The sequence below is a fragment of the Colossoma macropomum genome, unplaced genomic scaffold, assembly GCF_904425465.1.
Source record: "Colossoma macropomum unplaced genomic scaffold, Colossoma_macropomum, whole genome shotgun sequence".
Lineage (NCBI taxonomy): Eukaryota > Metazoa > Chordata > Actinopteri > Characiformes > Serrasalmidae > Colossoma > Colossoma macropomum.
The window spans coordinates 6,322,323-6,338,620 of record NW_023494793.1 but is presented as its reverse complement, the minus strand read 5'-3'; the positions used below and the strand labels follow the sequence as shown (position 1 = coordinate 6,338,620).

Sequence of the window (16,298 nt, the reverse complement as noted above, 5' to 3'; positions counted from 1 at the left end):
AAAGACTAGAAAAACTCTCTTCTAATGATGTATGTAGACGGTGGGAGAAACATTTTAAAAACTATAAGCTCTTTGGGCAGAGACTTGAAAACAGGCTCTCTGAAATGTTTTTTTTAAGCTGGCTGAGACAAGAGGAATCTAGATAGCTAGCATTTTTGCTAGGAAACCAAATATCTGACTGTAAAGTAAACTGTAAAGTAAACCAAACTGCCAGCGTTTGACTGCACTCCATTTAAGTATATTACACTGCAGCCTTTTTACCATGTGATATACAGTGAGCCGTAATAATACATTTAAACAGGTTTGGTCTTAGATATTATTCCATAAGATTAGCCGAGTCTATCATGTGATCAACTTTTGTGAATAATCTGCCAGAACCCAGAAGAACGTCACTGCAGGGCTGTTTGTCATATTATTTAAAGGTTTCTTATGTAATTTATTTGCTTAAAGCCACATGCTGTTTATTTCTCCTACGTTCGGTTCTCAAAGAGCGGTGGACTCTTGTGCCGATGGAACAGCATGGCTGTGTAACTGACATAATCATACGCAATAAATTCAAATTCGGAGCAGACCCTGACCACAGCAGGCTCTTTGTATTGCTTCACACCAAACGGGTTACAGTCGTCAGGTCACCTCACACGCTCCCTCATAAGGCAGAGGTGTGTATCCCAACGATGCAGGCCTCCAGCCCCTGGCACATGGGTCGAGTGGCCCCCAGCGTGGTAATGAGCTTCTGCTGCCTGGTGGGCATCCCTGGCAATGTGGCGGTGATAGCAGTCCTAAGGCGGCGGATGAATACTCAGAGAGAGAGTTTCACCCTGACCCTCATTCTCAATCTGGCCGTGTGGGATTTGCTGTCCCTGCTCCTGCTGCCCTTTTGGATCTTCAACCTCCAGAGAGACTGGATTTTGGGATCTGTGCCCTGCAAACTGCTTTTCTTCCTGCTGTACTGGTGCATGAACACCAGCGTGCTGACCGTGACTTTGCTGAGTGTGCAGCGCTACATGCAGGTCAGTGATGTAGTACAGGAGGGGTGTCCAATCTTATCCAGCTGGTGTGGCTGTGGGTTTTCCTTCCAACAAAACGGGATCATACGTGAGAAACTGTTTGAAGACTGAGACCAACTGATGAAATAAGTGGAATCATGTGAGCTCCTGACTGTTTGGAATGAAAATCTACAGCCACACCAGCCCTTTGTGGATAAGAGTGGACACAACTATATTACAAGTTGAAGTACTGTAACTAGCTGTGTGTATATCCACAGGTATAAATTATCCATTGCCACATGTTCTACACAGTTGAGGTGCATTTGAAAGGTCCTTTGCTGGCTCACGCTGCCATAGAGGCTCTGTGGGCGTGGCCATGCAGAGGCCCATGCGAAGAGGCTCATAGGAGGCGCGTATTCCCCATAAAAAAGGTTTTTTTTTACATTGTTGTTCTTTGGTTGTGTGCGAGTGTTATTCTTGTTATTTGTGTTATTCTATGTTGGGATGGGGGTTTAGCTGTGTGTTAACCATGAAGTGGGAGCATATGGCTGATGGTGACCTCCCCCACCATTTACTTTATGGGCTTTTGCATCTGGTGTTTAGTAAAAGAACAGAATGAGTTTTTCTCCCGTATCTCCTTCTACACCAATGCCACAATAAACTAAATTTTCCAAGTGTCCTGCAATGGAAACTGCATTAAACAGGCAGCAAATCGTAGGTACAAGTTCAACGTTATTCAAGTTTACAAGCTGTGACAAATCACCAGCCAGTATGTTTTCTGATCAGTGGTAGACAGTAACGAAATAAATGTAATTTTTTCGTCAGGACCCCCATGGACCCTCACAGAGCAGGTACTATTTGGGTGGTGGATCGTTCTCAGCACTGCAGTAACACTGACGTGGTGGTGGTGTGTTAGTGTGTGTTGTGCTGGTACGAGTGGATCAGACACAGCAGTGCTGCTGGAGTTTTTAAAAACTGTGTCCACTCACTGTCCACTCTATTAGACACTCCAACCTTGTCAGTCCACCTTGTAGATGTAAAGTCAGAGACGATAGCTCATCTGCTGCTGCACAGTTTGTATTGGTCATCCTCTAGTCCTTCATCAGTGGTCACAGGACGCTGCCCACAGGATGCTGTTGACTGGGTATTTTTGGTTGGTGGACTATTCTCAGTCCAGCAGTGACACTGAGGTGTTTAAAAACTCCAACAGCACTGCTGTGTCTGATCCACTCAGACCAGCACAACACACACTAACACACCACCCCCACGTCAGTGTTACCGCAGTGCTGAGAATGATCCACCGCCCAAATAGTACCTGTTCTGTGAGGGTCCATGGGGGTCCTGACCACTGAAGAACAGGGTAAAAGAGGGCTAACAAAGTATGCAGAGAAACAGATGGACTACAGTCTGTAACTGTAGAACTACAATTGCACCTATATAGTAAGTGTAGCTGATAAAATGGACAATGAGCGTAGAATAATCTTAAAATATCGTCGATAAATCTAATATTTCTCCTGTTGAGATTGTTGTAGATAATCTTATAAAAAGTGCACAACCATCTCAAAATGGGAAATATTAGAACAACTAGTTTTAAGATCATTTCACTTGACAAGATACCATTTTTCGCAGAGCAGTGGAACACTGGAAAAACGTGAGATACAATGCACACATGACATTACTGTCCATAGTGACAGGCTTCACACCTATGTTGCAAACAGTGGTAGTAACAGCTATATTGCGTACACTATATGGTCAAAAGTATGTGGACACCCCTCCTAATTATTACGTCCAGGTGTTTCAGCCACACCTGTTGCTAATAGGAGTATAAACCCAGGCAAAGCCATAAACTCTCCATAGACAAACACTGGAAGTACAATGGGTCGCACTGAAGAGCTCATTGGCTTTAAATGTGGCACTGTCACAGAATGCGGAGCCTCACAAATCCAAAATCACAACCCCCCCGCAATCCAGCTCACTGTGAAACCCCTCATGAGCATCTGAAAGGAATACATGAAACTGTGCAGGCTATGGGTCCTTAGAACCTCTTACTTAGGACTATACCTCTTCTGCAGGTGCTGTACCCTCAGCGCTGGGCCAGGCTTGGGCTAGCAGGCCATAAAGGCCTGCTGCTGACCATTTGGGCTCTGGGCAGCTGCATCGCCTCCCCTTCTCTTTCCCTGAGACGAGTCAGTGGCGGAAATTCAGCACGATGTGAAGTAGACTATCGCAGCCCATCAGTGGAAGCTGCTGTTCTTCTGGGGCAGAGCATTCTGGGATTTGTGGTTCCATTCTCCATTCTGGTATCACTGTATGTCTGCTTACAGAGGCGAGTGGGGCAAGCCTCTCAGTGGAGCTCCACTGGGAGGATGACCAAGCTGATCACCAGCATCGTGGTATCCTTCTTTATCTTCTGGACCCCACTGCATGTGTTCAACATGCTGACGCTGATTGGCTTAGTGGTGGAGTCGCAGGAACTGAGGGATGTTTGTGAAGCCAGCTGGGATTTGCTGATCGCGCTCACTTTCCTAAACGCCTGCCTCAACCCTTTCCTGTATGCGTTCAGCCACAGCCGGATACAGACACCCACTGCAAGGGTCACCAACCTGCAGCAACCAGAACAAACACCACAATGAAAACAATACAACACACAGAACTACATACTGCTATAGAGTGTGATGGATACAGAGGACCAAAGAACTGACCTCAGGAAAACACTGAATAGCATTGGATATATTTGAAAACTTTTAATGTTGTTTATATTTACTTTAGATACAGTAGACTTTGATTTATGACTATAATAGATAATATATAATGCTATAATATTACACTTTATATACATATTGTCGCTTTAATATTCAAACCATGTAAGATTCTGCAATAAACAAACCGATAGAAATGATCCAAAGTGACTTAGATTTATCTTAATCTACAATAGACATTAAAGGGGAATTCCACTGATATTGCTAAATTTCTACATGATTCAATCTTCAAGATGTAAACAAAGTCATTCAGAGTGTTTTCAAGTAAAATGCTCCGTTCTAGAGAAGAAATGTTCACAGTGTTGGTGATAGGAACCAGACGTCTGAATATTTTACAGAGTAAATTGTTACACAAAATGTTATGAATACACTGCCTGATTTCTAAGAATATGTTTTGAGATAAAAACTGTTATAAATGTCTTTCAGTTATTACTGTTTTCGTGTAAAAACACACACAGGGAAATGGGGGATAGGCCATTTATGAATACTGTTGTGTGTTGGGGTTGTTTTATATGTGTATTTAGTGCCTTTTTTTCTCAATATGAGAAAAAAAACAAGGTTTTGCTCTAAAACATACTTTTTTATCCAATCAAGGTGGAAGGGTACATGTAGGGTGCTGTATGATAAAATAGTCCCCAAAGAAAACCTTTTTTTTTTTCAGATTTATGACAATTTTACCACCATCAACATTACATGTAAAAACTCAGAAGACATGTAGGTTCACTGGTGGTTTTGGATAGAAAATAAAATGGCTGTATTTGCATTGTGGATGTTGTGACCCCTGGTTCCCATCATCACCACTGTTAGGAAATCTGAGTCTGTAAGTTTCTCTACAACAAACCATTTCACATCAAACCCCCCTGAATGACTCTGTTTACATCTCAAAGACTGAATTATGCAGAATGTTTGAAAAATAAGCCATTCTACATCAGTGCTATTGTTAAAATGTCTCAAAAACCAGCGTGATTTAAAGAGACACCTGAGCAGGACACTAGACATATGTGTGGGTTGTAATGTATGCAAATGAAAAAAGTCATTGTTAGCTTTATGTATTCACTTTAAACAGATGTTTACAGTGCTGTATCTGTCAAATCCTGATTATAAAATTGGTGCCAAGCCCACAACACTATTCCACAATTTTACTTTTTAGAGCTGTTGCATGTTATGTTTTATTATTGTCGTTTAATTTAGTACATTTTTTATCTCATTGTTTATGTTTTCTTTCTCTATCTTTAATTACAATTCAGTATATCTGGCTGTGAAGTTGAAGGAATGAGTTGGAAGATTAATTTTCCCCTGTTTAGATCACTTTTTCTCTTCTATAGAAAACTTTATTGGTTATTTATGCATAACCCTTTATGGGGGGTATACAGTCTTTCCATGTAGACGATGTACCCCCACATAAAGGTACTATTACACCAACTATGTGTTTGAAAGATATTTGTACTGGTCCTCACACATTTGCATGCATTTATCTTATAGAAATTTATGTTTGAATGTCCAGAATCATGGAACATTGAATATTTCTCTTATTTTTCAAATAGAAGAGTTTGACATAGCAAGTAAACATGTGAGTGCATTTACATGAATTTAATAATCCAATAACTGCAGAAAATCTGATTTTGTCAGTAATCTGATCAATGCATTTACATTCACGTAAATAATCAGATAATGGGGAAACAATTATCAGATATCAGATATCAGATATAACTTTTTTTTTTAAACATTTTGTCGCTTTACCTGAAAATATGAACATTTATTAAATCCTTCATTTCGTCAAGCATGTATTTGGTTTCAGCGTCGCTCCAGAAGTGTTTTGCTGTGTCTTGCAGCAGTGCTGCTCACTTATTTCTGGTACAACAGTCTGTTCTCACACATGCGCAGACTGAGAAATCCGAAAGAAATCAGAGTAAGAGTTCACCTGCACCAAGAATCTGATTGCTGAGCTAAAATCCAGCTCTCTTTATCAGATTTCTTAATTGGATTGCTTAACCTTACTCCAATCTAAGACATCGAAGTATGCTGTTTACATGATCGATTGAATAATCAGATAACTTCAGAAATCCGATTATGATCAGATTATTGAGTGCATGTAAACGCACTCATTATTAAAGTCTCAAGACTGTGCTGTTCACTCTGCAGTTCATACAGTCCAAAGATGGAGACGGAGCTGCAAAAACAGCCCACACCGATTTTGATTTTGTGACGTCACAAAATCCAAGGTATTCACACAAATCCATCAATTCGGCCTACTGCAGTTTAGCTCCGCCCATTCACTGAAGATATAAGAAGTGTTTTAGCAGAGCTGCTTTTTTTTAATGAGGCACAAAACAGGTAAGCAAATTAGAACAGAGATCATTTACATATATAAAAAGGTTGCAAAATGCTGTAAAAAATGTTTGGTTGTGACTGTTTTCATGTAAAAAAACACAGGAAAATGTGTAAAGGCCCTTTAAGAATACTGTTGTGATTTGGGGTTGTTTTATATGTGTATTTATTGCTTTGTGGGGACCAAATATTCTCAATATGAGAAAAAACCTTAATATTTTGAGGTTGGTGGACATTTAGCTGCTCCCCATGAGCTACAGAGAGAGACGAGCGTTTTGTGGGATAGGAATGAAATGTTTGCTAATGTTTCTGTGTTCCTCAAAGCCTCTGCTGATACAGATTCTGAGAAAACTCACACGTTTATCATGACTCAGCTCCCGTGCTGAGCTAGCGTGTGGAAGTATGTGGAGCGAGTTTCGCTTCCTTCAGAAAGTCCAAGCTCCGCCCACTCTCACACTTTAAATGATGGGCTGTGACTCAGATCACATGTCAGACCGTCGTGTGTACGGTTTAATCTTCCCACGTCTTCAGCGCCTTTACTGTCCCAGACTGCCGAAATGCTCTGCCTGGGCGCCATACTCTTCGCCTGCACTCTCCCACTGTGCAGCCCTCGTCCTCTGGGTCTTCTTCCCGACGAGCAGCAGAACGACAGACCCGTAATCGGTACGTATCTCTTCGGTCTCTTCGGTCGGCGATCTTTTGTTTCCCACCAGTATTCAGACAAGCCCCGCCTCCTGCGCGCATTGGGATTGGCTATTGGTCCACACACTGAAACCGGAGACTGTTTTCATTTCATTTAAATACTAATAAAACTGATTTTTTTTTATTATAGTCTGCTTATTTTGTGTTTATTTACATTTTTGCTTCCATAAAAAGACATTTTTATTTTATTTATTTATGTATTGTTATTTTATTTATTTTATTTTTTTTATTTGCTCGCATTTTTGCATGAATGTTTATAATATATTTTTATTTATAATTAATTATTGTGCATAAGATTAAGTTTTACATTTTATAATTATTTTTGCTCAGTATCACTGGAGTCAGACCTCCCTGTGGCCATGTATTTAGCCCTTTCTAAGACATATTTTTTTGAGTTTGAGTAATTAAACTGTATTTTTTATGCAACACTGTTACCTTGTTATTATATTCCCCTGGTTAACGTGATGTTCCACAGTCTAAAGTACTGTATCAGATGAAAATTGATCAAAAAAAGTAATTAGCTTTTCGCTGGGCCGAGGATGATGCTACGTTCGTTGACGTAAGGACATTTTGACTGGTTGATTGGCTGGACTGCTGTTAAGTATGAACTCCGAGCCAATCCCAGCGCAGGAGGCGGAGCCTATTGGAATACGGGTGGAAAAATATGACGCTGCTACGTTTTTCCAAACTGCGAGAAAACGGTTATTTAATAACGCAAAATGCGTTAAATTCTCCTGGCGCATCTTCATCCTCACATTAAGAGCAGAGTTAGTTGGAGTAGACTAATCCCAGGAAAGATGGGAACAGTTATCACGGGAAAAGCGCAATTCTGTCTTTATAGTTTAAAATCATGCTGAACGCTAAAGCTGAAGGTAACGTGAGTAATGTTAAAGGGGAACTCCACCAATTTTTCAAAATGTCTGCGATATTAAATGGTTAAGATGTACACAGAGTCATTCAGAGTGGTTTGGTGTGAAATGCTCTGTTCTAGAGAAACGTACAGAGTGAGAATAGTTCACAGTGATAGTGATAGGAACCAGACGTCCACCTCTAAAAGCTCCCTCACAGAAAGTTCTTACACAAAATGGTTATGAATACAGTGTGTGATGCCTGAGACATTGGTTTAGGATAGTTTTGAGATAAACCTTTGGCCCAAAACGTCTTGTTCATTTATTTTAATTCGTTCCTGGTGAAGGGGTACATACAGGGTGTTGGAAGGAAAAATAGTCCTCAAAGAAAAGTAATTTTTTTCAGATTTTACCCATTTTATCATAAGATTGCATATAGAGACTCAAAAGACGTGTAGGTTTACTGGTGCTTTTGGATAGTAAATAAAATGTCTGTATTTGTGTTGTAGACATGGTGACCCCTGGTTCCCATCACCACCATTGTAAAGAAATCAGAGTCTGTAACTTTCTCTACAATGAACCACTCTATGTAAAGCCACCATGAAAGACTTTGTTTACATCACACCAACAGAATTATGCAAAAAAAAAAACAAAAAACTGGAATTTGCCTTTAACATTAGTCCAGATGAAGAACCAACAGAGCAAAACAGTAGAAGTAAAAGTATTGTTATTTCAAAATACACAAAAAGTTCAAATCCTTCAAGAAAACGGACTTAAGTGTGTGGAGCTGAGTAAATGAGTTAATATAGTGCTTATCTGCTTAAAACATGGTGGTCTGTTTCTGTCAGAGCATAGAGCTTCAAGCCTTCAGTGACAGCGAATGCTTTTGTAGGTATTTTGACTCAGGAGGTCACAGACCCTGAAATGAAGCCATATGGAGGAACCTACATCCCTTCATCTTACGTAAAGTACGTTGAGTCAGGCGGCGGCCGGGTGATTCCGATTCGGTAAGTTTGCTCATGCTTCCGCTCATATTGTAGTTCAGGGAATTCCTGCAGAGCTTGAATTTCTCTGTTCAACAAAACACCTGATCAGTCTCACCAGGTAAAGAACAGGTTTAGTGTATTAATATGGACGTCTAGAGAGGCCATGAGCTGTTGCTTTAATTTTTTGGATTGTTATCTTAAGATCACAAGATATTTAACGTGATTTAAAGATAACAATTTTGTTATCTTGAGATCACAAGGTAATTAACTTGGTATTGCAAGATAGCAACTTTGTTATCCTGAGATCACATGATAACTCAGCTGTTATCTTGAGATAACAAGATAATTAACTCATTGTTTTAATAGAGCAACTTTGTGATCTTGAGATCACATGATAATTATCTTGTTTTCTCAAGATAACAGCTGTTGTTATCTTGAGATAACAAGACAACTCATTTTAATATAGCAACTTTGTTATCTTGAGATTACAACATATTTAACTTGTGATTTCAAGATAACAACTTTGTTATTTTGAGATCACAAGATAATTAACTTGCTAATAACACTGAGAAGTGAGAATTAATGATAGAGGTAAGTATGATGGGGTGGAATATTTCAGGCTAGACTGGCTGCCACTCTCTCTTGGTCAGGGTTAGACCTTGTAACCTCAGTTTGTCAGCACTTATTTCTGTCACGTTTCTGTGAATATAGCAAAGAATTTAAAGTACAGCCGTCTGTTTTGTGTGATGGGCTGGACATGCTGTGCTTGATGGATCCTGTCAGGAATTATAGATGGTGAATGAATGCAAAACTTTTGAATTTGAGTCTTGTGAAAGCTTAAGAAAATACTTGCAATACGTCTTTTAAAGCAGTTTGTTAATTATACACTTTATATTAATATATTTATGCTTGAAAAACACATATTTGCAGTCTTTTCTCTCTGACTCTGTGTTTTTTCCTGATCTGACACATCCCCTTAAACTAAGTAAGGCTTGTTAATTAGCTGATTAGTACTCCAGGATTGTGGAAGTCACCAATCTGGTATCTCTCTGAGCTAGAGTGCCCCTGTTTGGTGCACATTTATGAAATACAGTTTGTTTAGACTGAAAAGAAATGGCTTAAAACACCAACCAACATTTGAATCATGCTTTTTTTTTTATTTCCAGGCTGAATCAGACCAGAGAAGAGCATGAAAAAATCTTCAAGTCAATCAATGGGTAGGTTTGCGTTTTTTTCCTAAACAATTTGAAGTGTACAAAGCTTAAAATAACAAAAATAAGACCTTCAGCAAAAGAAGATCCTCTAATAGGCCTACAAGTCACAAGATATGCTGGTAAACCCTAAAGAAGATGTTGATGGTGGGAATGTTGAAATATGTTGGTTAAGCTCACGCTCTTCCCTGAAGTAAGGAAATTCCGTTCACACTTCAACCATGATTGGTCAACTTAATTTGGGTTGTCCTTCATAATCTAACATCTTGTTGTGGAATCCAGGGTTTTACAACTTCGCTCTGCACGTTGTACTGATTTAAGATTCTGAGTTTAACCTCAAAACACTCTTCCTGAAAAGAATCCGGGACTTCGTCACTTACCATATAAGCACGTTTTGTAGTTCTACAATTACAGACTGTAGTTTATCTGTTTCTCTGCATACTTTGTTTGCCCCCTTTCACCCTGTTCTTCAATTGTCAGGACCCTCACAGAGCAGGTACTATTTGGCTGGTGGATCATTTTTAGCACTGCAGTGACACTGACATGGTGGTGGTGTGTTAGTGTGTGTTGCGCTGGTACGAGGTTTTTAACACTCACTGTTCACTCTATTAGACACTCCTACCTTGTCAGTCCACCTTGTAGATGTAAAGTCAGAGACGATAGCTCATTTGTTGTTGCACAGTTTGTGTTGGTCATCCTCTAGTCCTTCATCAGTGGTCACAGGACGCTGGATATTTTTGGACTATTCTCAGTCCAGCAGTGACACTGAGGTGTTTAAAAACTCCAGCAGCACTGCTGTGTCTGATCCACTCAGACCAGCGCAACACACACTAACACACCACCGCATCAGTGTTACTGCAGTGCGGAGAATGATCCACCACCCTAATAATGCCTGCTCTGTGGTGGTCCTGTGGGGTCCTGATTATTGATAATGTGGTAAAGATGACATTTTTTTTTCTTAATTTGCAAAAACTGGCCTTTACATTATGTGAAAATTTCATATTGAATAGATTAGATGCGATTATTCTCACATACATATATATATATAATTTACATACATATATACATAATATATGCATATATACATAATTTGTCTTCCTCAGTTTTGAAATAAGAGTTTGATGTTGTGTAAAAACGTAATTTTAACATAATAACACATTCACATATTGAGTGTTATAATCCAACACTGAATATGTGGATAGGTATGTATAATATGTTTGAATCTTGAATTAATATTATCATCAGTATTATATTCATATCATGAATAGCCACACTAATAAGATTCTCAGCAAGTTCTAATGACCACCGTTTCTGCCTCTCTGATAGGCTTCTTCTGATTGGAGGAGCCTCAGACTTGGAAACCTCAGAATTTGCCCACACTGCTGAGATTTACTTCAGACTAGCGGTTAAGGTAAATAAACAGTGCGTTTGTTTATTGGGGATCTGAGAGAGTGCAGAGATTATTAAAGCTTCTTTCAAATGAGAAAACATACAGTAAACTTATTTAAGAACCCACAGCCTAACGTGAGAATCTGGAGCTGAGCTCGAGAATGTGTAGCCTTACTTAAGAACATGTAACCTTCATTAAAAATCTGTAGTCTTGCTTCAGAACCTGTAGCTACACTTATGAACCCATAGCCTTACTTTAGAACCCTTAGCCTTACTTCAGAACCCGTAGTCTTGCTTCAGAAGCTGTAGCTATACTTATGAACCCATAGCCTTATTTTGGAACCTGTGTCTTGCTTAAGACCTGTAGCCTTAGTTAAGAACCTGTAGCCTTACTTAAGAACCCATAGCCTTACTTCAGAACCCATAGCCTTGCTTCAGAACCTGTAGCTATACTTACGAACTTGTAGCCTTAGTCAAGAATCTGTAGCCTTACATAAGAACCTGTGCTTTGCATAAGAACATATAGCCTTACTTAAGGACCTGTAAGGAATTGTAGCCCTACTTAAAGGCCTACAGCCTTACGTAAGGACCTGTAGCCTTACTTAAGAACCTGAAGCGTTACTTAATGACATGCATTCTTACTTAAGAACCTGCAGCCTTACATACGGACCTGTAGCCTTACTTAAGAACCTGCAGCCTTACGTTAGGACCTGTAGCCTTACTTAAGAAAGTATAGCCTTACTTAAGAATCCTTAGCCTTACTTAAGAATCCTTAGCCTTATCTAAGAACCTGTAGCCTTATCTAAGAACCTGTAGCCTAACATAAGAACCTGTGTTTTACATAAGAACATATAGCCTTACTTAAGGACCTGTAAGGAATTGTAGCCTTACTTAAAGGCCTACAGTCTTACGTAAGGAACTGTAGCCTTACTTAAGAACCTGAAGCGTTACTTAATGACATGCATTCTTACTTAAGAACCTGCAGCCTTACATACGGACCTGTAGCCTTACTTAAGAACCTGAAGCCTTACTTAATGACATGCATTCTTACTTAAGAACCTGTTCCCCTAATTAAGAACCTGTTCTCTTACTTAAGAACGTGTAGCATTACTTAAAAGCCTGATGCCTGTAGCCCGTTAGTAATAGTTACAGAACTGTTTACTTCCTCCTTACGAGAATATTTAAAGTGGAATACCATTTTTTTTGCACACATCACTCATTGAGATATAAACTGAATTGATTTGAAATGATGCATTGTAGAGAAACCCATTGAGTCAGATTTACTACAAAGCAAAGATAGCCACTTTACTTACTATCCAAAACCACCAGTGGACGCACGTGTTTTCTGAGTTTTTTATATGTAATGTTTGCCCTGCATTAACCACTCTGCCATAAATGTTTTAGGTCAAATAATTTACAGGTGAATTTTATTAATTTACTTTCTCAGGCACTAACAGGTTATTCCAGTTCTGCTTCAGTGTTTTTCAGTTTAACGTTGTTCTGTTTTGCTGCTGTTTCAGGCCAATGATGTGGGCGACTACTTCCCCATATGGGGCACATGCATGGGCTTCCAGCTCCTCACTGTTCTGGTGGCTGAACAGAACCTGCTGAGCAAAACTGTTGCAGAGAATCTTTCGCTGCCCCTAAACCTCACCTCAGGTTTAGTATTAACCCCTTAAACTCTAAGCACCCGTCAGCAGGCCCACTTCCATTTTTCACTCATACTACATACCTTATGTATTAGTTTCACAGCAGTTACTGATTCACTAATGAACACTAAACCTCTTCAGGCTTAAAACCTAAACTTGAAATCAGGTATTACTTCATTTGAGATTTGGTCTAAACCCAAACTCTTGCTGTTAATGATTACTCCTCATTGTAGGTAAGACTTTGGCCTTAGTAGCTGCTCTCTTTTGGCCATAAAACCTTAAACCCCAGTGGCAGAGATCAAACTTCACCAGCTTTGAAGAGGAAGTCCACTGATTTCTGAATAATGTGACGGTTATGGTGTAAAGAGAGTCATTCAGAGTGGTTTGATGTGAAATTCTAGAAAACTAGAGTCCAAACAGCCCACCACAGACATCGCACTTTGGCCCCCCAAGACAAAACATTTGGGCACCACTGCTGTAAAAACTACCTCACAGACAGTTATTACATGAAATGTTTATGAATACACTGAAAGAGTCACTACTTTATGATAGTTTTGGGAAGATTTTGGTTTGAATTGTATTTTTTAAATATATTTATGGCAGAGACCAAGACCAAATCCCCAAAAACTTAACACTACTAATCCATCATTAACGTTACATGTAAAGTTTAGAAGACACATGTAGGTTCACAGGTGGTTTGGATAGTAAATAAAATGGCTGTATTTGTGTTGCAGACATTGTGACCCCTGGTTCCTATCAGCACCATTTACAGCTTTGGTTACATATCAGAAGTTAAATTATTCAGTAATTTTGCAAAATCAGTGGAATTCCTCTTTAGCACTTTTTTAGCATGTCATACTAGTGAATGATAAATTAATGAATAAACAAACAAACACGTCATGTCTAGAGTGCTTTTCTCATACCCAACCAGATTTTACAATATGGTAGATAGTGAGCTAGTAAATAGACGTTTTTAGTTGTATGCAAACCAGTTTAGGTTGTCAGCCATTCCAGATTTTTTGATGTTTTGTTGATAATAAAAACAGAAAATAAGTGAACACATCCTGTACAGAGAAAACACTACAATATGGCATTTTACAGCACAATTTCTGTTTATTCACCCAGTTTAACATATTTAAATAAAATAAACAAAAAATTTAAAACTTTTGCACAGTATAGTTTTTTTTATTATTTTCCAATATGTTATATTCAGCAAATAAACAGTAATGTTCTCTGTAGAAGACGTGTTCACTTTTTTCACTTAGAAAATGTAACAAATACGATAAAGTAGCTGTACTGTGAAACATTTGTGAACAGCCTAAAGTGTGAAGTCTTTGTGATTTGAAACAGAGGCCTCATCCAGCCGCATGTTTGAGGGATTTCCACCCGACCTGCTCAAAGCCCTGTCAGAGGAATCGCTGACTGGGAATTTCCACCATTATGGAGTGACAGAGCAGGTGTGCACGTGCACCATGAGACTGCAGTCCTATCATTTCAGTTGTCGTACAGTCCGAAACAAAATACGAACATTTGTTCTTTTCTGAATCTTTCAGGTTTTCAAGGGGAACAAAAAGCTAAGCAGCTTCTTTTCCATACTGTCCATAAATACAGCAAAGAATGGAGCCGTCTTTGTCTCAACCATGGAAGGTATTACGTCACGTCATTGCTTTAATCATCTGAGTTACATTTTTATGACTAATAATCACATGGTTATAGAGTGTACTATGCAAAGCATTTGCGATCACAGCTGCTGATCATGCAAAAGGAAATGTTTTCTCCAATTCTGATTGGTCTCCAGGCAGGAAGTACCCTTTCTATGGTGTTCAGTGGCATCCAGAAGTGAACCGTTTCCAGTGGAGTCCACTTTATAGCTTCCCGCATTCCAAAAACGCCGTCCGCTTGGCATCACTGCTGGCAGAATTTTTTGTGAATGAAGGTAAATGTGCTTTGGATTTTTTTGGTCTACACTAGATGTCCAAAAGTTTCAGACAGCCTTTCAAATGAGTGAGTTTGGCTATTTTAAGGTCACCCACTGCTGACACACAGTTTGTATAATCTCCATAGAAAAAGCATTGACTGATAGAATGAGGTACTCTGAAGTCAAAGGTGACCATGCCCAATGCCAAGCGTCAGCTAGAGGGGTATAAAGACCCCCAGCATTGAGCTATAGAGCAGCTGCTTTCTCTTTTGAGATGACCTGGAGTGTCCAGAACTGTTCATCCAGCATCGATACCTGATGTCACCAATGCTCTTGTAGCTGAATGCAGTCAAATCCTCACAGCAATGTTCCAACATCTGGTGTAAAGCTTTCCCAGGAAGAGGATAAGCTGTTACTTCAGCAAGCTCCCTACTGAAGGGGAATTACACAGATTTTTAAAAATTTGAACATGAACACCTGGCCGTAGAGCACTTTCACGAATAAATGTTCACACTCTCTGTGTTTGGATTATCCTTATTAATACCCTTGATTATAGAAACGATGTTGGATGAGCAGGTGTTTACAAACCTCTGGACATAAAGTGTAGCCTTTATATTGTACGCATGGAATTTTGCATCTGCAATCTAAAAAAAGCACAGAATAATAACTGCAGGCTGATTTTATTCACTCTGGCTATGACTCTCTCTCTCTCTTTTTCTCTCTTTCTGTAGGAAGGAAAAGTTTCCACCACTTCAGTCAGGTTGAGGAAGAGACCAGCGCGCTCATATACCACTATAACCCTCTTTATGTAGCAAACTTCACTGCTTACGAGCAGGTCTATTTCTTCTAAGTGACAGACACCTTCAGTTTCAGATTGGCCAAGAGCTAATCATCATCCTCAGGGCTTTACACGTTCACCGTTGTCTGTGTTAATGTGTGTGTGTATGTGTACATGTGCTTTGTTATCCTTTTGTTTATGTGAGTCTTAATAATCCAGTAGAAATTACCCTACATTTATTGCTCATTTTTTACTGTACAAAACAATGTATTTCCTTTCTGTAAAAATGTTTTTTTATATGAATTATATGCACATTCTGATAGTGTTATCTTCCTGACTTTACCAGAAGAGGGCAGTATTTTGCTGGAAAAGACGAAGCGAAGGGACTTTTGAATTGAGCGTCAGCCTCAGAATATGCAATAAGACTATATGGCAAAAAGTTTGGGTTATTAACTGCATGCATAGCAAGCACCACCAAAAATAGTGAAATTTGGATGGTATGTCTTCCAAAAGGGCTGCTTTTATAAAGATAATAATAACATCTCAGGCTCTCTCTCTAATAGTTAAAAGGGAATCCCACAGACTTTTTAAAACATCTGTATAATTAAGATGCAAACAAAGTCATTTGGAGTGTTTTGATGTGAAATGCTCCGTTCTGGAGAAACCTGCTGAGTCAGAATGGTTCACAGTGGTGATGATAGGAACCAGATGAGAGATTAATATCTCTAAAACAGGGTTGCCCAA

At 39.3% G+C, this 16,298-nt stretch overlaps 2 protein-coding genes across 2 annotated transcripts; both read left to right on the top strand.

The window, feature by feature from the left end:
- Positions 1 to 674: 674 nt before the first annotated feature.
- LOC118814029 (leukotriene B4 receptor 1-like) lies at positions 675 to 3,619 on the top strand. Its single transcript, XM_036579699.1, has 2 exons — positions 675 to 1,010; positions 3,059 to 3,619. Exons 1-2 carry the CDS (start codon positions 675 to 677, stop codon positions 3,617 to 3,619), a joined length of 897 nt encoding a protein of 298 aa, XP_036435592.1.
- Positions 3,620 to 6,549: 2,930 nt separating this feature from the next.
- LOC118812861 (gamma-glutamyl hydrolase) lies at positions 6,550 to 15,882 on the top strand. Its single transcript, XM_036577965.1, has 9 exons — positions 6,550 to 6,736; positions 8,516 to 8,630; positions 9,776 to 9,826; positions 11,147 to 11,231; positions 12,730 to 12,868; positions 14,209 to 14,315; positions 14,412 to 14,505; positions 14,657 to 14,794; positions 15,508 to 15,882. The coding sequence occupies exons 1-9, from the start codon at positions 6,631 to 6,633 to the stop codon at positions 15,624 to 15,626; spliced, it is 954 nt and encodes a 317-aa protein (XP_036433858.1). The 5' UTR covers positions 6,550 to 6,630; the 3' UTR covers positions 15,627 to 15,882.
- Positions 15,883 to 16,298: the final 416 nt, after the last annotated feature.

Coding starts and splice junctions, on each gene's coding strand:
- LOC118814029 (XM_036579699.1), top strand. CDS start 675: ATGCAGGCCTCCAGCCCCTGGCACATGGGTCGAGTGGCCCCCAGCGTG. Junction 1,011..3,058: donor GTGTGCAGCGCTACATGCAG/GTCAGTGATGTA, acceptor CCTCTTCTGCAG/GTGCTGTACCCTCAGCGCTG.
- LOC118812861 (XM_036577965.1), top strand. CDS start 6,631: ATGCTCTGCCTGGGCGCCATACTCTTCGCCTGCACTCTCCCACTGTGC. Junction 11,232..12,729: donor ACTTCAGACTAGCGGTTAAG/GTAAATAAACAG, acceptor CTGCTGTTTCAG/GCCAATGATGTGGGCGACTA. Junction 14,795..15,507: donor AGAATTTTTTGTGAATGAAG/GTAAATGTGCTT, acceptor CTCTTTCTGTAG/GAAGGAAAAGTTTCCACCAC.